The sequence below is a fragment of the Saimiri boliviensis genome, chromosome X (assembly GCF_048565385.1).
Source record: "Saimiri boliviensis isolate mSaiBol1 chromosome X, mSaiBol1.pri, whole genome shotgun sequence".
NCBI classification, from domain to species: domain Eukaryota; kingdom Metazoa; phylum Chordata; class Mammalia; order Primates; family Cebidae; genus Saimiri; species Saimiri boliviensis.
The window spans coordinates 34,973,947-34,993,330 of NC_133470.1; the positions used below are offsets into that span (position 1 = coordinate 34,973,947).

At 38.9% G+C, this 19,384-nt stretch overlaps 2 protein-coding genes across 5 annotated transcripts in view; one reads left to right on the top strand and one right to left on the bottom strand.

Moving 5' to 3' along the window:
* Nucleotides 1–8,623, bottom strand: part of RPGR (retinitis pigmentosa GTPase regulator) — a 151,034-nt gene extending 142,411 nt beyond the window's left edge. For 3 of the 4 annotated variants that reach the window (XM_074391961.1, XM_074391964.1, XM_074391960.1), the window contains exons 1-2: nt 8,517–8,623; nt 6,699–6,853 (exon numbers count right to left, since the gene is read on the bottom strand). In XM_074391961.1, coding sequence (XP_074248062.1) covers nt 6,699–6,798 — 100 coding nt within the window. In that variant the 5' untranslated portion in view covers nt 6,799–6,853; nt 8,517–8,623. The remainder of the gene's footprint in view (nt 1–6,698; nt 6,854–8,516) is intronic. The other variant, XM_074391965.1, reaches the window with a different exon arrangement.
* OTC (ornithine transcarbamylase) overlaps nt 1–16,513 on the top strand; it is a 73,366-nt gene extending 56,853 nt beyond the window's left edge. The window contains exons 7-10 of the mRNA XM_003924046.3: nt 2,125–2,178; nt 2,257–2,406; nt 5,564–5,701; nt 16,250–16,513. Of these exons, the coding sequence (XP_003924095.1) occupies nt 2,125–2,178; nt 2,257–2,406; nt 5,564–5,701; nt 16,250–16,309 (402 nt within the window). The 3' untranslated portion in view covers nt 16,310–16,513. The remainder of the gene's footprint in view (nt 1–2,124; nt 2,179–2,256; nt 2,407–5,563; nt 5,702–16,249) is intronic.
* Nucleotides 16,514–19,384: the final 2,871 nt, after the last annotated feature.

Below are 19,384 nucleotides of genomic sequence, written 5' to 3' on the forward strand. Positions count from 1 at the left end.
TTATTATACATAGGGAGAATAAAACCTACTCTCCAAAGGGAAGGCTAAATTTTCAGGGTAGGAGGCACTTGGGGTAATATCCAAGTCTCTTCATTTATGTTTACTAGTATGGCTATTTACAACATTAGTTGCTAAATTAGCCAGCCTTTATTAATTACTTTCCCCAAATCTGTATAAACAAGGCTCCAGAATTCATGGCTATATGAGAGTGGTAAAGTTGCTAAAATGTCTGTAGGCATCTTCATTGACACCAGAGTAGTTTCTTCTTTCAAGGATGTTTTAATAGAAGAAGAAACTATGGTAGACAATTGTGCAAATAAACACAATTTCACAAATAAACCTAGACATGCCTGTCACAGGGTGGGTTTCTTGAGAAGCAGACTCAGAGTTTAGCTAGTATGCAGTACAGGCAGGATGCTTATTAGCATGTGCCCTTGAAATCAACAACTGTGGAAAGGAAGGGAAGGAAGCAGGAATAAGAAGAGGGAGAAGCTGAGCTACGATGCAGGCCCAACAATAGCCTTGGCTGATCTTATGGGAAGTTCTGGATCTGCGATGTCCATTCAGCTGTCTGGAGTTGGGCAGAGGGGGTCAGGTTTTCATACCCTCCTGTCAATCAGCCATTGAATGTGGGTTGCCCGGAAGGATGTGTGACCTTGGGTGAGGCTGATCTCTGCAGCTGAGGCAGTGCTCAAAGGGGATGACAGCTGAAGGCCATCTTCTGGCAGCACTCCCAGCAGCTGGGGGAATAAGTCCTTTATGCACGATTATTCATGGAGGGGTATCTGGGGAGCATACCACAGCGTTCACCACAATGCCTCAGTGAAAAGTGATAAAAATCAACTCATAATCAATGCTAAGAATTTGGGAAAATGAGAAGGATGGAGGAAGGTGACGATAATTACGGTGTTTGCACTAACAAGACTTCCATATGGAGGGTCTTGGAGGAGAGGCTGGGCTAGAGTTTTTAGGAGCTGACACATTGTGATGAAGACGCCCAGAAGGGGACAAGAAAGGAGGTGTTCAAGGGTGAAAGGCTGTGATGGCAGAAAAGGGCAAGATGTGTACAGGGACGACAATAAGATTGGCTTTTCCGCAGCAAGATGTTGAGAAGAATTAAAAGAGACAGAAGCAGGGGATGGAAGTGGGGAGCCTTGATGCTCGTAATCAGCTTTGACTTAAGAAACAAGTAAACATCAGAGTCTTCAGAAAAAAAAATAGTTCTTGCTGCTGTGTACAGAATAGGTTGGAGAGTGAGGGTAGAGGCAGGGAGGCTGCCTGTGGGGGCCTGGGATAGCTTGGCAAGCTTTAGCTGTTCCCACGATGTCCCCTCACCCAGAGTAGGGACTAGGCTGAGCAAGCAAAGAACCTAGGGTGCAAAATTTGTGCATGATGACCCTGAGAATGCGTGTTTCTTTAATTTTTTTCTAGGTTCTCCTTAAATGTTTTGCCCTACGCACCTAGCTTGCCTCTTTGGAGTCTGACCCTGTCCTCACGAAACCATCCTGAACAAATATATAATCTTAGCAAAAAGAATGCATTTGTTCTGTCCCTGTCTTTCAAAGCAAGCACCTTGCACTCAAAACACTTGCTGGGGAGTGCAAAAGAAGGAGATGTGTGGTAGGGAAGAGGGAGCTGTTAGTATTTAGCTGGGATGGTCAGGGAAGGGTTTTCTGAGGAGGGGACATTTCAACTGAGACCTAAAAAAGTTATCCACATGGAGTGGTTGGAAGGAAGAATTTCAGACAAAAAAGGATAGCATGTGCAAAGACAGACAAACATACGTTCATTTGTATAATTATGAATATAATCCTCTTAATCCATTATGGAAACCAGAAGAGGTGCTTCCAAGAGTTAGAAAGCACCATGCCTTATGTTTGTCTTTATGACTAAAGAAGTCAGAAATAATAAAAGAAAGATGGGACAATTGGTTGTCTTTTTAAATTCCAAAAGGCACTATTAAGTTTTGGAATTGTAGATGTAAAACTCATATTCTACTGAACAGGATGGGACCACATCTTGAAAAAGGGAAGGAGGGGAGATATGGAAAAGAAAATAATGCATATGTAAGAAAACATGTATAATAAAATTACCTAAATAACAGTTAAATTCTTCTTCCTGCAGGGTTATGAGCCGGATCCTAGTGTAACCAAGTTGGCAGAGCAGTATGCCAAAGAGGTATGCTCTTTCCATGTAAAACTCATCGCCCTTTACTGTCCCATGAAGTTATTTAATCAGCGTGCTTCTGTATGCTAGAACGGTACCAAGCTGTTGCTGACGAATGATCCACTGGAAGCGGCGAAAGGAGGCAATGTATTAATTACAGACACTTGGATAAGCATGGGACAAGAAGAGGAGAAGAAAAAGCGGCTCCAGGCCTTCCAGGGTTACCAGGTTACAATGAAGGTACAAACTGATGCCTCTAAGAAGGTTCATTAATTCCATTCATAAAGGCCAGAACCATCTAATCACTCGTTCACTTTAGGGGGAGCAGACTGTCCTTTCATTCCCCATAAAAGGACTCACTGACTGTATCCCCTAGGGACTTCTCTCCTTCCAAAGATTAGCTGTGTCCTTTGGAAAGGCTTTTTTTGTGCTGGATGAAGGAATTTGAAACTCAGAAGAGAAGAGCAGGCTTTTCCCTCTCACAAGAATTGAGGCATTGCAGTGGGTTACTCTTTGTGTGTTTGGAGAAATTAGCTTACTTCTGATGCATGCAGTTTCTTCTGATTTCTCCCCTAAGAAAAGCCCCATAACTATGCTCCTCAGGCTAGTCCTTGCCTCTATTTTCCAAGGATCTCTAAATCCAGTTTAGTTTTGCTAACACCCTCCAGGGCATTCCCGGGGGACTCATTCATTTGGCTGCCTTCCAGTAAGATCTGGAGCAGTGCTTTTCAGTCTTGAGAAGGTATTAGAATCACGGGAGGAGCTGTTAATACACAGCTGACTGGGTCCCATCCCCAGGGGTTCTGATTCAGTAGGTCAGGGTGAGACCTCAGAATTTGCATTTCTGCCAAGTTCCCAGGTGATGCAATGCTGCTAACTCCAGGGCCACACTTTGAGAGCGGTGATCTGGAGGAATATCCTAAAAGTCAGGTGCACACTAGGGTTTTGTCAGCAAAGCAACAAATCCGCTTTGATGGAGAAAGGGATTAAGCAAGTACAATTAATATTTCATTGATAAAGTAATACATAAATGCAAGTTCTTTATTGTTACATATAAAATAGAACAGAAGTTTGAAAAATAAAAAGTAAAAATGTCTTTCCTCCATCCCTTTAACAGTGACTATTCCTAGAGGTGGCCATTGTTTAATAATATGATGTGTCTCTTTGCAGACCTTTTCTGTGCATTTACATATATATGCCTCAATACACGCAACTATTGATTTTTCACAAATGGTATTTTAGACATTATTTATTTATTGTTATTTATTATTTATTATTATTCTTACTTTTTCCACTTAACAAATCTTAGATTTTCTTGTCCATTCATTTAGATATTTTTTACTCTTTTTAGTTGCAGCATAGAATTCCAAAGGATAAGTGGCACTATAATTTACTTAAACTGTTTCCAATTGATAAATTAGGCTATTTCTGAGAATAATGATTACAAAAATGCTGCATGAACTTGCTTATCCATATTTCTTTGTGCAAATATTACTGGAGAATAAGATCTTGAGAAGAATTATTTTTGGGTGAAGTGGTATATACTTTTTAAAATATGAGAGTGCTGCTAAGTTGCTGACTCAAAAAAGATTAAAAATGTATACTCCTGCAGCTGTATATTATAGTTATTTTTTCATACACTCTCCATTTTTAATTTTTCTAAATCTGGAGGAAAATAGTATCTCATTTTTTAAAATTTGCAATTCCTTGATTAATAATGAAGTTAGGCATCTTTTAATTTTTATTGGCCATTGCCATTTTTTCTATAAATTGCTACTATATCTTTTGTCCATTTTCTTTTTTTTTTTTTTGGGGGGGGGACGGAGTTTTCTCTCGTCACCCAGGTTGGAGTGCAATGGCGCGATCTCGGCTCACCGCAACCTCTGCCTCCTGGGTTCAGGCAATTCTCCTGCCTCAGCCTCCTGAGTAGCTCGGACTACAGGCACGCGCCACCATGCCCAGCTAATTTTTTGTATTTTTAGTAGAGACAGGGTTTCACCATGTTGACCAGGATGGTCTTGATCTCTTGACCTCGCGATCCACCCCCCTCGGCCTCCCAAAGTGCTGGGATTACAGGTTTGAGCCACTGCGCCTGTCTTTTGCCCATTTTCTATTTTTGCTGTTTCTATTATTGGTTATAGGAGCTCCTTATATATTATGGCTAATTCCTTATCGTACATGTGGCATATATTTTCATGGAGATATTTTAAATTACATAAATCACTTCATACTTACACCTGCTTGGCCAATCTTACATGTGTTTCTGGTGTTGGGACTATGGGCTTGAAGAATAGTCATTTTACTTTTGTATGGCATGTATAAATGTTACTTTTTCCCATGTAATTATGCCGGTACTTTAGAAACCCAAAATGTTCTGAACCTAGAGCTAGGGTGGGAGGTAAAACAAAATTTTAGTACAAAGGCAGTTATTTTGAGTTAAGAAAGTATGAAGGAGTGTAGTTTTGCATTTGTATGTGAACAACAGAAATATATAGGGAAATATAACTTTCAGGAATTAACTGTTGGAGAACATTAAAACTGCTAGTACACTTGCATTAAGAATGAAAAATCTAATGCATAGTGCTTATAATCCTATTTAATTCACTCCTACCTCAGTGCTTTTATCTAAATTGTTTTAACTAGTGATGGGGTATGCTTCAAATACTAATGATAATAGTTTGGAGATAAGCTCAAAAAATAATATTATCACACCAAAGCAACTTTTTAAATATAGTGGACTATAACTGGCGACTTTTGCTATCAGCCACATATTACATTAATAGAGTTATTTACTGAAATGTCCACTGTTCCACTAAACAGAATACCAGAAAACTGAGTTAATGATTTAACTTGAAGTGATGCTCTCTTAAATGGAAAAAAAAAAAAAAAAAGACTTTCTGGGCAAGGTGGCTCATGCCTGTAATCCCAGCACTTTGGGAGGCCAAGGTGGGCAGATCACTTAAGGTCAGGAGTTTGAGACCAGCCTGGCCAATATGGTGAAATCCCGTCTCTACTAAAAATACAAAAAATTAACTGGCTGTGATGGCGCATGCCTGTAGTCCCAGCTACTCAGGAGGCTGAGGCAGGAGAATCACTTGAGCTCAGGAGGCGGAAGTTGCAGTAAGCCAAGATTTTGCCACTGCACTCCAGCCTGGGCCACAGAGTGAGACTCCTTCTCAAAAATAAATAGATAAATAGGACTCTAAAATTTCATAAGTTGAAAGTACCATGTGCATTTCCCATGGGTATCTTGAGATAAAACTGTCACTTTGCTCCTTTCTCTCTCCCTTTGCATTGATCTCTGACTGTAGGCCATGTACGTTTTTAAATACTGAAGAAAACAAATATGACTGCCACATATAATAGTCAAAACGTGGTCTTATCCCCATTTCTTTAGACTGCTAAAGTTGCTGCCTCTGACTGGACATTTTTACACTGCTTGCCCAGAAAACCAGAAGAAGTGGACGATGAAGTCTTTTATTCTCCACAATCACTCGTGTTCCCAGAGGCAGAAAACAGAAAGTGGACAATCATGGTAAGCAAGAAACAAGGAATGGAGGATAAGAAGGTGTTCTTTGTGTGGTTCCAACTTGGTCATTCATGCATTTGGAGAAATAATAAGCAACTGAGATTCTCCAACTACATTACTTGCTCATGTAACATCTATTTTCTTCCAGGAACTTTATAATAGATCATTAGTGCTTATTAGCATTTATAGCATTTTTGCATGGGGTGAGATTAATCTCCTTTCAAATAAATCTATTTTAACCAAAATTCCTCACACTCAATCAGCCTGAGCACCAGCCACCATTGTTTGCCAACCATTATAAGTTGTATAATTCTTATTTTGGAATCTCTTTGTTCATGTTTAGAGAAGCCCCTAATTCAGTTTCTGTACAAAATGGGCATTCAAAACATCTTACTTTTTTCCTTCTCTTTTTCCTCATTCCATTCCTTACTTTATGACTAGACTAGATACTTGTTTTAGTTCTTTGAGTTTGGTTATAGAGATACATATGTATTTAGGTATAGAACATTTTCAAATTTCATGGGAAAACTTACCTTAAAAATTAATGGTCCCTTTTAGATAAAGCCACTAGTTTCATCTTCATCACTGTCATTCTAGGAAATATTAACCATATGTCTATTTTACAATATCCCAAATGTCACCTGCTCTGGAAAATAGTACTGACGTATCTAACTTAGCTCCACCATTTTTTAGCTTTTAGTGACTTAACTGGTCTCAATTACTGTATCAGCCAGGGTCTTACTTGCAAATGAGAGTCCCTTCTAGGTAGATAATGGAAAGTAATGTATTAAAAGACATTAAGAGGCTCCCAGAATCTTTGGGAAAAGGAAGTGCAGTGAACAATTCTTGGACACCACATAGCCAGGGACAACACAGGCAGAAAAACTGCCCAGTGACACTGTAGTTCTTTTGTAGCCAGAACACCACTAACAAAGCCTGGTACCTTGAAACCAGATGTCAGATACTCCATTATAGCTACCACAGCTGAAACAGATTTCTCTACCTGCATATGTAGCAGAAGATCCAATCTCTCCAAAGACGGCTTCCGCTGCATGTTGTTCACTTCTGCATCCAAATATGGAGTAGATGCAGCTGAGTGGCATGCCTGTACTCTAGCTGCCAGGGAGTTTGGGAAATGTAGTTTTTAGTTTTCAGCCTCTGGGGTAGAGAAAAGCAAGTGGAAAAGGATTAGCTGCTAATTATTTATCTAATCTATAAATTGGAATAGGGTTATTTTAAACATTAAAATAATATGTGTAAAGCTTTTAGTATAGTACATAACACATGGCAAATATTATTATAATTATTACACTCATTATTGTCATCTTCATTATTGATCTGATACAGACCCTATAAAATAAGTTGGTGTTCGACCTCATCTATGGCTGCTTGCAAGCCAACCATGACTCCCTTTTCAATAGAAGGTTGTGTGTTAGGCCTAAATTTGTCATATCTAATAACAGGGATGATTTTTTTTTCACCTCATCTTTCCAGCTTGCCACCTCAGGACACTAACTTTGGCTAAAATGTTAATTACCTTGTTATCCAGACCAGTACTTCTGAAGCCTTAATGTGTGCTTAAATTACCTAGGGGTCTTGTTAAGGTGCAGATTTTAATTCTGTAGGTCTAAGATCAGGCTTGAGATTTGGCACATTTATTTATTTTTATTTTTTTGAGATGGAGTCTCTTCCTGTTGCCCAGGCTGGAGTGCAGTGGCACAGTCTGGGCTCACTGCAATCTCTGCCTCCTGGTTCAAGCAATTCTTCTGCCTCAGCCTCACAAGTAGCTGGGATTACAGGCAGGTGACATCATGCTCAGCTAATTTTTGTATTTTTAGTAGAGATGGGGATTCCCCATGTTGGTCAGGCTGGTCTCGAACTCCTGACCTCAAATGATCCACCCACCTCAGCCTCGCAAGTGCTGGGATTACAGGCATGAGTCACTATGCCAGGCTGGCCCTTCTAATAAGGATCCAGTTAATGCAGGTGCCACTGTCCTGCAGACCACATTTTGCTTAGCAAAGATCTAAATGACAGAAGAAAATGTGAGCTCTCCAACCACATACCTCAGAAAGAGACACAGCAAAACATTTTCCTTGAGCTCTGTTTTTCATCAGAAGACAATTGAAGTTACAAAGATAAATCAAGTAAATGCCTTAAAGTAAGTCCTTTGTAGAAATACAGTAGGGAAAGCTAAAAGGAAACTTTCCAAAACATCAACTATGGATATGCTCTGAACTTCTGAATTTTTAAAGAGCATATTAAACAACATCTTTAAAACTAATTTACTTAAAAAATTAAATATGTGGGCCGGGCATGGTGGCTCAAGCCTGTAATCCCAGCACTTTGGGAGGCCGAGGCGGGTGGATCACGAGGTCAAGAAATCGAGACCATCCTGGTCAACAAGGTGAAACCCTGTCTCTACTAAAAATACAAAAAATTAGCTGGGCATGGTGGTGCGTGCCTGTAATCCCAGCTACTCAGGAGGCTGAGGCAGGAGAATTGCCTGAAACCAGGAGGCGGAGGTTGCGGTGAGCCGAGATGGCGCCATTGCACTCCAGCCTGGGTAACAAGAGTGAAACTCCGTCTCAAAACAAACAAACAAACAAAAAATTAAATATGTGATGCATTCACATGGTTGAAATATTTACAGTGAAATCTTACATCTACCCATTTTTTCCATCCATCTAGATCTTACCATCTCCCCATTCCCTCTACCCCTGAGTTCCCACTATTATTAGAGGAAAATATTTTAAAGAAACCAAGAGACAGAATTGTGTTAAAATGAAAGTAGAGAGTCTAACTTGGAAAGAATGCTCACCTGGGAGTGATGAGACTTAACTTCTGTAACTGCTCTTAATACCAGTCAGCTGTGTCATCTTAGATAAGTATTTATTCTCTGGGTCCCAGTGTCCTCTCCTGTAAAATAAGCAGATTGAGCCATAGAGATGGCAAATCAGTTTTAATTTTTAATCTCATCACCAGGCTACAGGAATTCTCAGCTGAGGATTTTGAGTCTGCCTGTGGTGTGAGACAGGAGTGGCATAACTGATTAGCGTGCCTTACATGAACACTAGAAAGGAAGTAGTGATGCATGTGTTGAACTCTTAATGTCATCTTTAAAGATGAGCTAGATGATTTGGAGGTCCCTTTGAGTTCAGTTCATTTCAGCAGCCATACAGTGAGCATTTATTCTGTGCCACATCCTCTGCCAGGCATTGGAGATAGGAAAAAAGAGAATAGTGTGTAGCCACCACACAACCTGTACAATTCATAGAAGCATAACATTTTCAAGTGAGGTGAGACCTTAGAGATTATCCACACTAAATTCCTATTTTATAGGCAAATAAATTTTTATTCTGTTTTTTTTTTTTTTTTTTTTTTTTTAAAGATGGAGTCTCCCTCTGTTGCCCAGGCTGGAGTGCAATGGCACAATCTAGGCTCACCGCAACCTCTGCCTCCCAGGTTCAAGCAATTCTCCTGCCTCAGCCTCCTGAGTAGCTGGGATTACATGTGCCTGCCCAGCTAATTTTTGTATTTTTAGTAGAGACAGGGTTTCGCCATGTTGGCCAGGCTGGTCTCAAACTCATAACCTCAGGTGATCTGCCCACCTCGGGCTTCCAAAGTGCTAGGATTACAGGCATGAGCCACTGTGCCCAGCTGAAAATAAATTATTCTTATACAGCTTATTTAGAATGGCCTTTAGGTTCAGCACTACTGTGATACATTTTTCTAAGATGTTCTAAAGGCACAATACTTGTCTTCCTCCAGACTACCCTATCCAATATAGTAGCCAGTAAGCACTCATGACTGTAATCTAGCATTCTGGGAGGACGAAGCAGGGGGATCACTTGAGGTCAGGAGTTCAAGACCAGCCTGGCCAACATGGTGAAACTCTGTTACTACTAAAAATACAAAACAAAAAAATCACCTGGGCATGGTGGTGCACAACTGTAATTCCAGCTACTTGGGAGGCTGAAACAGGAAAATTGCTTAAACCTGGGAGGTGGAAGTTGCAGTAAGCCAAGATCATGCCACTGCACTCCAGCCTGGGCAACAGAGCAAGACTCTGTCTGACAAAAAAAAAAAGAAAGAAAAAGAAAGAAAGAAAAGAAAGAAAGAAGGAAGGAAGGAAAGAAAGAAAGAAAGAAAGAAAGAAAGAAAGAAAGAAAGAAAGAAAGAAAGAAAGATTGATTCAGTTTCTCAGTTATACTAACCAAGTTGTTGAATGCTCAATAGCCACATGTGGCTGGTGGCTAGATTATTTATATTGGATAGCACAGACATCGAACACTTCCATCACTGCCAAGAGTTCTATTGGACAACACTACTTTAGAGAATAATTTCCATACCTACAACTTGATTTAAAATCAGGATGAAAGAAGAAAGGAAAGCTATAATGTGGCCCCCCAGTTTTGAGATGCCTGTGATGACTGATGTAAAGTATATAACTAAAATAGGATGAAGGGCTTGTTCTTTAATGGTGTAGCAGTTTTAAAGCAGAAGTGTACTGTTTCAGCACTCAGAGTAGCTTTTTAAGGCCTCCATGCTAACAGATTTCCAGAAGTGCTGTTCAGAACACTCCACTAATCGCTTCATTCTCTTCTTGGTGTACAGGTCTTTGGATCCCTTTGATTAAAAACAAAAATCACCCTTTCCTTCTCATGAAGCTTGCTTTTGTATTTTTCAGTGATTAATAAGGCAGTAGGACCCACAAAAAGTAGACAGATGTTTTTCCTCTGCCTATACATTTTACACTAGAGCTAAAATAACCTAAAGGGACCCTGAAAAAAAGAAAAAAAGCTGACACTTCAAAGCACTGTTATCCACATATGACTAAGTCCAAAACACCATTGTGAATGTAATTCACAATATTTTATAGTCATTTACTTCTCCTCAAGTTAGAGTTGCCAGATATAATATAGGACACCCAGTTAAATTTGAATTTTAGATAAACAATGAATATTTTCTAGTATAAGTATGTCTCATGCAATATTTAGAACATACAGTAAAAAATATATTTGTTGTTTTCTGAAATTCTTATTTAACTGCTTGTCTGTCTGTGTTTGTTTATTTAACTCAATCTGACAATCCTAATCCAAGGTGAATTTGTAAGTTTTCACTTGGAAATAAGGTTGACATAATCCAAAGACAATTAAAAATAAAGCAAAAATGAGATGGGGTCCCAGGAACTCATTAAAAATTTTACAATTTTTTTTACCTGGTAGACGGTCTTATGACAAAGTTTTCCCTGGGGAACTAGTTCTTTCTTGTCATTCAGACATCACTTTAAACGTTACTGTTGAGCAAGATCTTCCCATGCCACCCACTCTTAAGCAGTTCCCAAGACTCCTTTTAAAATTTTATTTTGTAATGGCACTACTTGATATTTTTCTAACTTTTTGTCTGTTTGTTGCCTGTCCCCCCACTACTATGAAAACTTCTTCATGAAAGCAGCGATCCTGTCTCTAATGTGCTTTATTATATGTAGAAGTGTGCCTGACACATATTCTAAATATGGACTCAATACGTTTTTGGAGCCTAAAGGCAATATAGGAAATTGCTGTTTAGAACATAAGTTTTTGGAAATCAGGTTAAAATTCTGGCTTTCTCTGTGATCTTGGGCTTCTAATCAACTTAGGCAAGTACCTTAACGTCACTAAGCCCAGTTTATCCATGTGAAAAATGAGAATAAAAAACAGAACCAGCCTCTTAAGGTTATGAGGATTCAGTGAGATCAGAGTCATATGGGCATTGTAGTCAGGACTCAGGAACAGGTAGCTGCAGATTCACCTCTCACCACCACCACTCAGGAAAGTTCCTACATGTCAGTTTCTTGATCTGTATTTTACATCTCTTACCATCTCATACAGTAGGAAAGGATATTAAAGGGTACGATGCACATATAGCACTCAGCACAGTGCATGGTATGTGATAATTTGGTACGTATATTCAGTTAACACCTTTGAAATATAAGACCTGCACTTTTGATATACATTAGGAACACATGTACAGTATGGTTGAAGTGTAAGAACAAGTACCTGAGAGACAATAAATCTACTTTTCAAGAGTAGAGTCATTCAGATTCACCCATGTTATCACAAATGACAGGATGTCCTTCTTTAAGGCTGAATACTATTCCATTGCATATATATATATATATATATATATATATATACACACACACACACACACACACTACATTTTCTCTATCCATTTCATCCATTGATGGACACTTAGGTTGATCCCATATCTTAGCTATTATAAATAATGCTGCAGTGAACATGGAAGTGCAGATATCCCTGCATCAGATTGATTTCAGTTCCTCTGCATATATACCAGGAAATAGGACTGCTGGATCATATGGGAGTCCTAGTTTTAGTTTTTTGGGGAACCTCTATACCATTTTTTATAATGGCTGCACTGCAGGCTCTAATTGGTTTGAACCCCGAGACCGTGCCAACAAACAACACAAGGCGGTGTGGTGCAACACACTGTTTTTTGTTTTTTGTTTTTTGAGACGGAGTTTCGCTCTTGTTACCCAGGCTGGAGTGCAATGGCGCGATCTCAGCTCACCACAACCTCCGCCTCCTGGGTTCAGGCAATTCTTCTGCCTCAGCCTCCTGAGTAGCTGGGATTACAGGCATGCGCCACTATGCCCAGCTAATTTTTTGTATTTTTAGTAGAGACAGGGTTTCACCATGTTGACGAGGATGGTCTCGATCTCTGCACCTCGTGATCCACCCACCTCGGCCTCCCAAAGTGCTGGGATTACAGGCTTGAGCCACCGTGCCCAGCCGCAACACACTGTTTTTATGAGCACCTGGGTGCAGATGGGCTGAGGCCTAAAATGATGTTCATTAGCTTGATTTAAGTGAGGGTGAGGCAGGGGTTTTATAGTCTCCTATAACTATTACATGCTACCCAGATGGCCTCTCTCTTCATCTCCTGGCCAGCCCTCTTCCGGCCTGCCCTCTTCTGGCTTCTGATCTCTTGCTGCTGGGGCAAGTAGTCTTGAGCCTTGGGACAGGGCCTGAGGAGGGAGGAGTTATCCCCCCAGGCTTTCAGGCCCCAGGGAGAATCATGTACTAATTTAGATTCCCAAAAACAATGTACAGGAGTCCCCCACTCTCTGCATTCCTGTCAACACTTATCTTTCATCTTTTTAAACAAAAGCCACTGTAATAGGTGTGTGGTGATATCTCATTGTGGTTCAATTTGCATTTCCCTAACAATTAGTGATACTCAGCATTTTTTCATGAACTTGTTGATGATTTGTATGTCTTCTTTGGAAAAATGTCTGTTCAGGTCCTTTGCCCATTTTTTAAATCAGGTTATTTGTTTTCTTTCTTTCTTTCCTTTTTTTTTTTTTTTTTTAAATTAATAAAGATGGGGTTCACCATGTTGGTCAGGCTGGTCTTGAACTCCCGACCTCAGGTGATCTGCCTGCCTTGGCCTCCAAAATGCTTGGATTACAGGTGTGAGCCACCACGACTGGCTTTAATCAGGTTATTTGTTTTCTATTTAGTTGTTTGAGCTCCTTATATATTTTGGATATTACCCCTTATCAGATATATGGTTTGCAAATATTTTCTCCATTCTGTGGGTTGCCTCTTCACTCTGTTGTTTCTTTTGCTGTGGAGAAGCTTTTTAGTTTGATGCAATTTGATTTGTCTATGTTTGTTTCTGTTGCTTGTGTTTGCAGGGCCATATGTGAATAATTACCAGACAGATGTTACAGAGCTTGATATGGTTTGGTTGTGTGCCCATCCAAATCTCATATTGAATTGTAGCTCCCATAATTCCCACATGTTGTGGGAGGGAGCCGGTGGGAGATAATTGAATCATAGGGGCTGTTTCCCCCATACTGTTCTCGTGGTACTGAATAAGTCTCATGAGATCTGACAGTTTTATAAGTGAAAACCCTTTTTGCTTGGCTCTCATTCCCTCTCTTGCCTGCCACCATGTGAGATGTGCCTTTTGCCTTCTGCCATGATTGTGAGGCCTCCCCAGCCATTGGAACTGTGCATCCATTAAACCTCTTTTTCTTTATAAATGTCCCAGTCTCAGATGTGTCTTTATCAGCAGCATGAAAACGGACTAAGACAGAGTTTTTCCCTGTGTTTTCTTCTAGTAGTGTTATAGCCTCAGAGCTTATATTTAAGTCTTTAATCCATTTTGAGTTGATTTTTGTATATGGTGTGAGACAAGGGCCCAATTTTATTCTTCTGCATGTGAATATCCAGTTTTCTCAATATCATTTGCTGAAGAGACTGTCCTTTCCCCATTATGTGTTCTTGGCACCTCTGTCAAAAAGCAATTGACTGTAAATTGCTTTTTATGGTCACAGAAAAGACACAGAAAGACAAATATATGGGTTCATTTCTGGGCTTTCCTCACGGTTTCATTCATTAATGTGTCTGTTTTTATGACAGTACCATGTTGTTTTTATTAAAATGTCTTTATAACATGTTTTAAAATCATGGAGTGTGGTGCTACCAGCTTTGTTCCTTTTGTTCAAGATCACTTTGTCTATGTAGGGTCTTTGAGGTTCCATACAAACTTCAAGATTGTATTTTTGATTTATGTGAAAAATAACATTGGAATTTTGATGGGGGTTGCATTGAATCTGTAGATCACTTTGGGTAATGTGGACATTTTTACAACATTAATTCTTTCAATCCATGAACATGGGATATCATTCCATTTATTTGTGTCTTCTTCATTTTCTTTCATCAGTGTTTTATAGTTTTCAGTAAACAGGTCTTTTACTTTCTTGATTAAATCTATACCTAAGTAATTTTTTGTGCTATTGCAAATGTGATTATTTTCTTAATTTTATTTTCAGATAGCTCATTATTAGTATATTAGAAATGCTACTGATTTATGTATGTTGATTTTATTTTCCGCAATTTTGCTGAATTCCTTTATCAGTTTTAACAGTTTTTTGGTGGATATTATGCTAAGTAAAATAATCCAGTCACAGAAAGACAAATACTACATGATCTCACTTATATGTGGACTCTAAAAAAGTTGAAATCATAGAAGTAGAGAGTAGAATGATGATTACCAGAGGCTAGGAGATGGGAAGGAAGATAATGGGGAATTGTTGATCAAAGGGTACAAAGTTTCAGGCTGGGCGCGGTGGCTCAAGCCTGTAATCCCAGCACTTTGGGAGGCCGAGGTGGGTGGATCACGAGGTCAAAAGATTGAGACCATCCTGATCAACATGGTGAAACCCCCTCTCTACTAAAAATACAAAAAATTAGCTGGGCATGGTGGCACGTGCCTGTAATCCCAGCTACTCAGAGGCTGAGGAAGGAGAATTGCCTGAACCCAGGAGGCGGAGGTTGTGGTGAGCTGAGATCGTGCCATTGCACTCCAGCCTGGGTAACAAGAGCGAAACTCCATCTCAAAAAAAAAAAAAGCCCCAGCAAAGGGTACAAAGTTTCAGGTAGACAGAAAGAATAGGTTTTGAGAGCTATTACAGAGCAGAATGATTATAATCAATAATAATATATATTTCAAAATAATTTAGACAGTAAATGTCAAATGTCTCACCATAAAAGAAGATAGGTAAGTAAGGTGATGGATATGTTCATTAGTTTGATTTAATCATTGCACATTGAACACATATATCAAAACACCACATTGTACTCCATAAATGTATAAATTATAATTTATCAATCAATAATAATAAATTTTAAAAAGAATAGAGTCAGAGAAAACCTGGGTTCCAACACAGTTCTGCACTGTCATCTCAAGGATTGATTTCCTCTTCTATAAATGATAGTAACAAAAGCTACCTTAGAATTTTGTATTAAATGAGATAATACATGAACATTTCCCTCTGGCTTACTAAAGCTCCTGGCACAGTGCTTAAAAAAATATTTCTTAACTGATAAATGATACAGTACTTAGTATTCTATCTAATACCTAGTAAGCACTCAGTATATTCACCATTGTTACTGATATTATTATTGTCACTCTTGTGGAGGTTGGGAAGAATAAAGGTGAGAATTACCATTTGTGGCTGACAGACCAAAGGGAAGCTGTATACTCTTAGTTACGGAGATAATACTCCTTCAGGAATACCCAGCTTCAGATAGCAGACATTACTCAGGTTACTCTACATCTGATTCATCCTAAATTTCTCTAGGTAGTGAGTAGTCAAACCACAGTATATACACAAGGATTTGGGATAGGAGAGATTGTATTTCTCTAAAATTAGCCAATGCCTAGGTTTACTTATGACTGGAAAGTTCAGTCATGGCTACCACTGTAGCATCTCATTTCAACTCTGTGACCCTGTAGTCCTGGAATGAGGCTTCATTATGTGGTGTTAGTGTGTCTATTTGAGTCAGTCTGATCTCTGTTGACCTTCATTTATACCCTCCCCCAATAAATAGATACTAGTTCAGAACTGTTCTATTACCTTTTTCTTGAGAAACACATTTTAACTGTAACCCTGCAAAGCTGAAACCTAATTCACCTTAACTAGGTCCCTAAACAGACTGCCGCTAATATTTATCCATTTATTTCTTGTGTCATCAGGCTGTCATGGTGTCCCTGCTGACAGATTACTCACCTCAGCTCCAGAAGCTTAAATTTTAATGTTGTGATGCTTGTCAAGAAAGAAGCAATCTTCTTCAGTAACAGAATGAGTTGGTTTGTGGGAAAAGCAGAAGAGAATCTAAAAATTAAATCCCTAACACATGGTATGAGTGAACTGTATGATATTGCTTTGCTATTGTGAAACTTTCCTGAAGTCTTTAAGTGCTGATGCACTGTAATAAACACTTTGTTTAAACTCTCTAATTCACAAATTCTGAGTTACTTTTAGGTATCATATTCATTATCATATATATTTACTTCAACTAAACATAAAATACTGTGTTCATAATGTATAATGTCTAAGCCATTAAATGTAATCTATGCTTATTACCTTAATAAATTATCACCCACGCTAATTTATAAGTAAACATTTACTAGGCAGTCAGCTACTGGTAAATCTGTGGGCTGTGTTCCTGTCCCTCAGGACCAGCTAGAAAGCCAAATGATTCATCTTGCAGATGTAGTACAGTGTTCAGGCCAATGAGGTAGACAGACATTCATTTATGGAGGCAAATAACGAAATTCTTAAAAAATAACTATCACTGTGCCCAAACTCTGAAGTTCTTTCCAATAACTTGTGAGAAGGTGGCAGTGGGGTGTCCTTCAAGAGCATGCATCTCTTCTCTGTAATGAATACTTACTGTTACAAGCCATAAGAAGCTTTTGTTAGCAAGTGGTAAAACCATGAATAGCTAAAGTAGCATTTTCTTAGGTTCAAATTCTCCAGCAAGAGCAAGTTAATTTTTTTCACGTCTGTGCTTATTATGCATCTACTCATACCACATGCTGAATATTTCCATAAATCTACTACTTGCCACATTTCAGCCAGCCTTTTCCTCTTATTTTTCTTTGGGATAATAAAAATTTACATTATTGAATTATTATAATGTAATTACAACTAGATTTCTCTTGTGGGTTAGCAACATTTGTATTGTTGAATTATTATAATATGAGTTTTTTAGTTAAAATGTTAAATAACATAAGTGAAGCTTTTAAAAGATTATACATTTTACAGAAGACAATGTAATTTCCTTTATATTCTACCTTTACTATTAGAAAAATGTTTCCAGGCTGGTTGAGTGATATTCTTCAGCAGACAGCTCTGACTTAAATAAGTAAGAAAGGGATGAATTACAAATTAGATTTGCAATGAAGACGCAATAAAACTTTTTTTTTTTTCTGTGGGGGAAAAAGGTTCATGATGTTACAGAAAAAAAATCAAAATTTCCAGTAAATGTCAAAGGTGACATTCATGTCCATGGTAATTTATTGGAAGCACTTAGAAACAAAGTGAAGTTTAGTGGAATATCTTTCAGTGGATAGTATAAGAATGATTTAACCAGAAGGTGTCATGTGGATTGTGGAAGTCTCACCCTCAAATTGCCTACATAGAAAGAAGTGTCCTTCCACTTACCAATAGTCTCCCATAGTAACGAGCTCCCATCTCATTCCAGGTTATTCATTGAACCAAATGGATGGTATAGTCTTCTTCCCTCAATTGGAAAGAACTTGTAATAATTTTCTTGTCAAAATATAGTCAATTTTTCCTCAAAAAGCCCTATAGCTTTATTTATTGTGCACATACAATTTAACCTCATTCTCAACCCAATTCTGTAGGAATTTATTTGCTTTCTTAACTTTTCATCTTAATCAGACATTATTTATATTGTCAGGAAAAAAAATAGGGGAGGAAAATTCACCCTTAATTTTTGGAAAGCTGTTTTTGTCTCCTCTTTCTTCTTATCTTTTTTCCTATATAACTATTGCAACTCCAAAGTCTAACAAAAACCCTAGAAATAACCCTTGCATCTTTGGTGTACATAATAAATCTTATCACCTAATATAACTAGCCAAAGAGCTCTTTTCTTCTAGGATTTCACCACAATAACATTGGGAGTAGAAACCACAAGTGATTATACTGCAATGACTTCAACGTCATCAGTGTTTTGTTTTTTTTTTTTAATTTTCCAGTGATAAGTTTCCAGGTACTTTAGAAAAATAATTCAATGTCAGGGCTGGGCACAGTGGCTCATGCTTGCAATCCTGTCACTTTGGGAGGCCGAGGTGGGCAGGTTACCTGAGGTCAGGAGTTCAAGACCAGCCTGGCCAACATGGTGAAACCCTGTCTCTACTAAAAAAGAACAAAAATTAGCTGGGCGTGGTGGCAGGCACCTGTAATTACAGCTACTTGGTAGGCTGAGGCACGAGAATCGCTTGAACCCTGGAGGCGAAAGCTGCAGTGAGCTTCAGCTATCCAGTCTATCACTTCCCTGCCCTCCAGCCTGGGTGACAGAGCGAGACTCCATCTCCAAAAATAAATAAATAAATAAATAAATAAATAAATAAATAAATAAATAAATAAACCAAAATAAAATAAAAAAGAAAGAAAAATAATTCGATGTTAGATATTTCCTTCCTTCCTTCTCTTTCTCTCTTTCTCCCTCACTCCCTCCCTTCCTTCTCTCTCTCTCTCTGTCTCTCTCTCCTTCCTTCCTTCCTTCTTTCTTTCTCTTTCTTCTTTTCTTTTCTTTCTCAGTGTCTCACTTTGTAAACCAGGCTGGAGTGCAGTGGTGTGCTCTCAGCTCACGGCAGCCTCCACTTTCCGAGTTCAAACAATTCGCCTGCCTCAGCCTCCTAAGTAGCTGGGACTACAGGGATGCACCACCAAGCCCAGCTAATTTTTGTCTTTTTAGTAGAGACAGGGTTTCACCATGTTGGTCAGGCTGGTCTCAAACTCCTGAGCTCAAGTGATCCACCTGCCTCGGGCTCTCAAACTGCTTGAGAATACTGGCATGGGCCACCATGACTGGCCTCAATATCAGGTATTTCTATCTGATATTGTGCTAATTACTTGACTTGATAATATCCCTGGGTAGAAAGCTCTCACAGAGAATCGGCATGGCAATGCCACCCTAGATCTCCTATACAAGTGACCCCAGAACCTCAGTTAAAATGCCAGAACCCCCTTGGTCCAGTACCAAAGTTCCACAGCAAGTCTTCTCATGTGATAAAAAATGAGTGAGGACTACATATGAAGAAAATATTCAGAACACATTCCTTCTGAGCCTTTTTGTC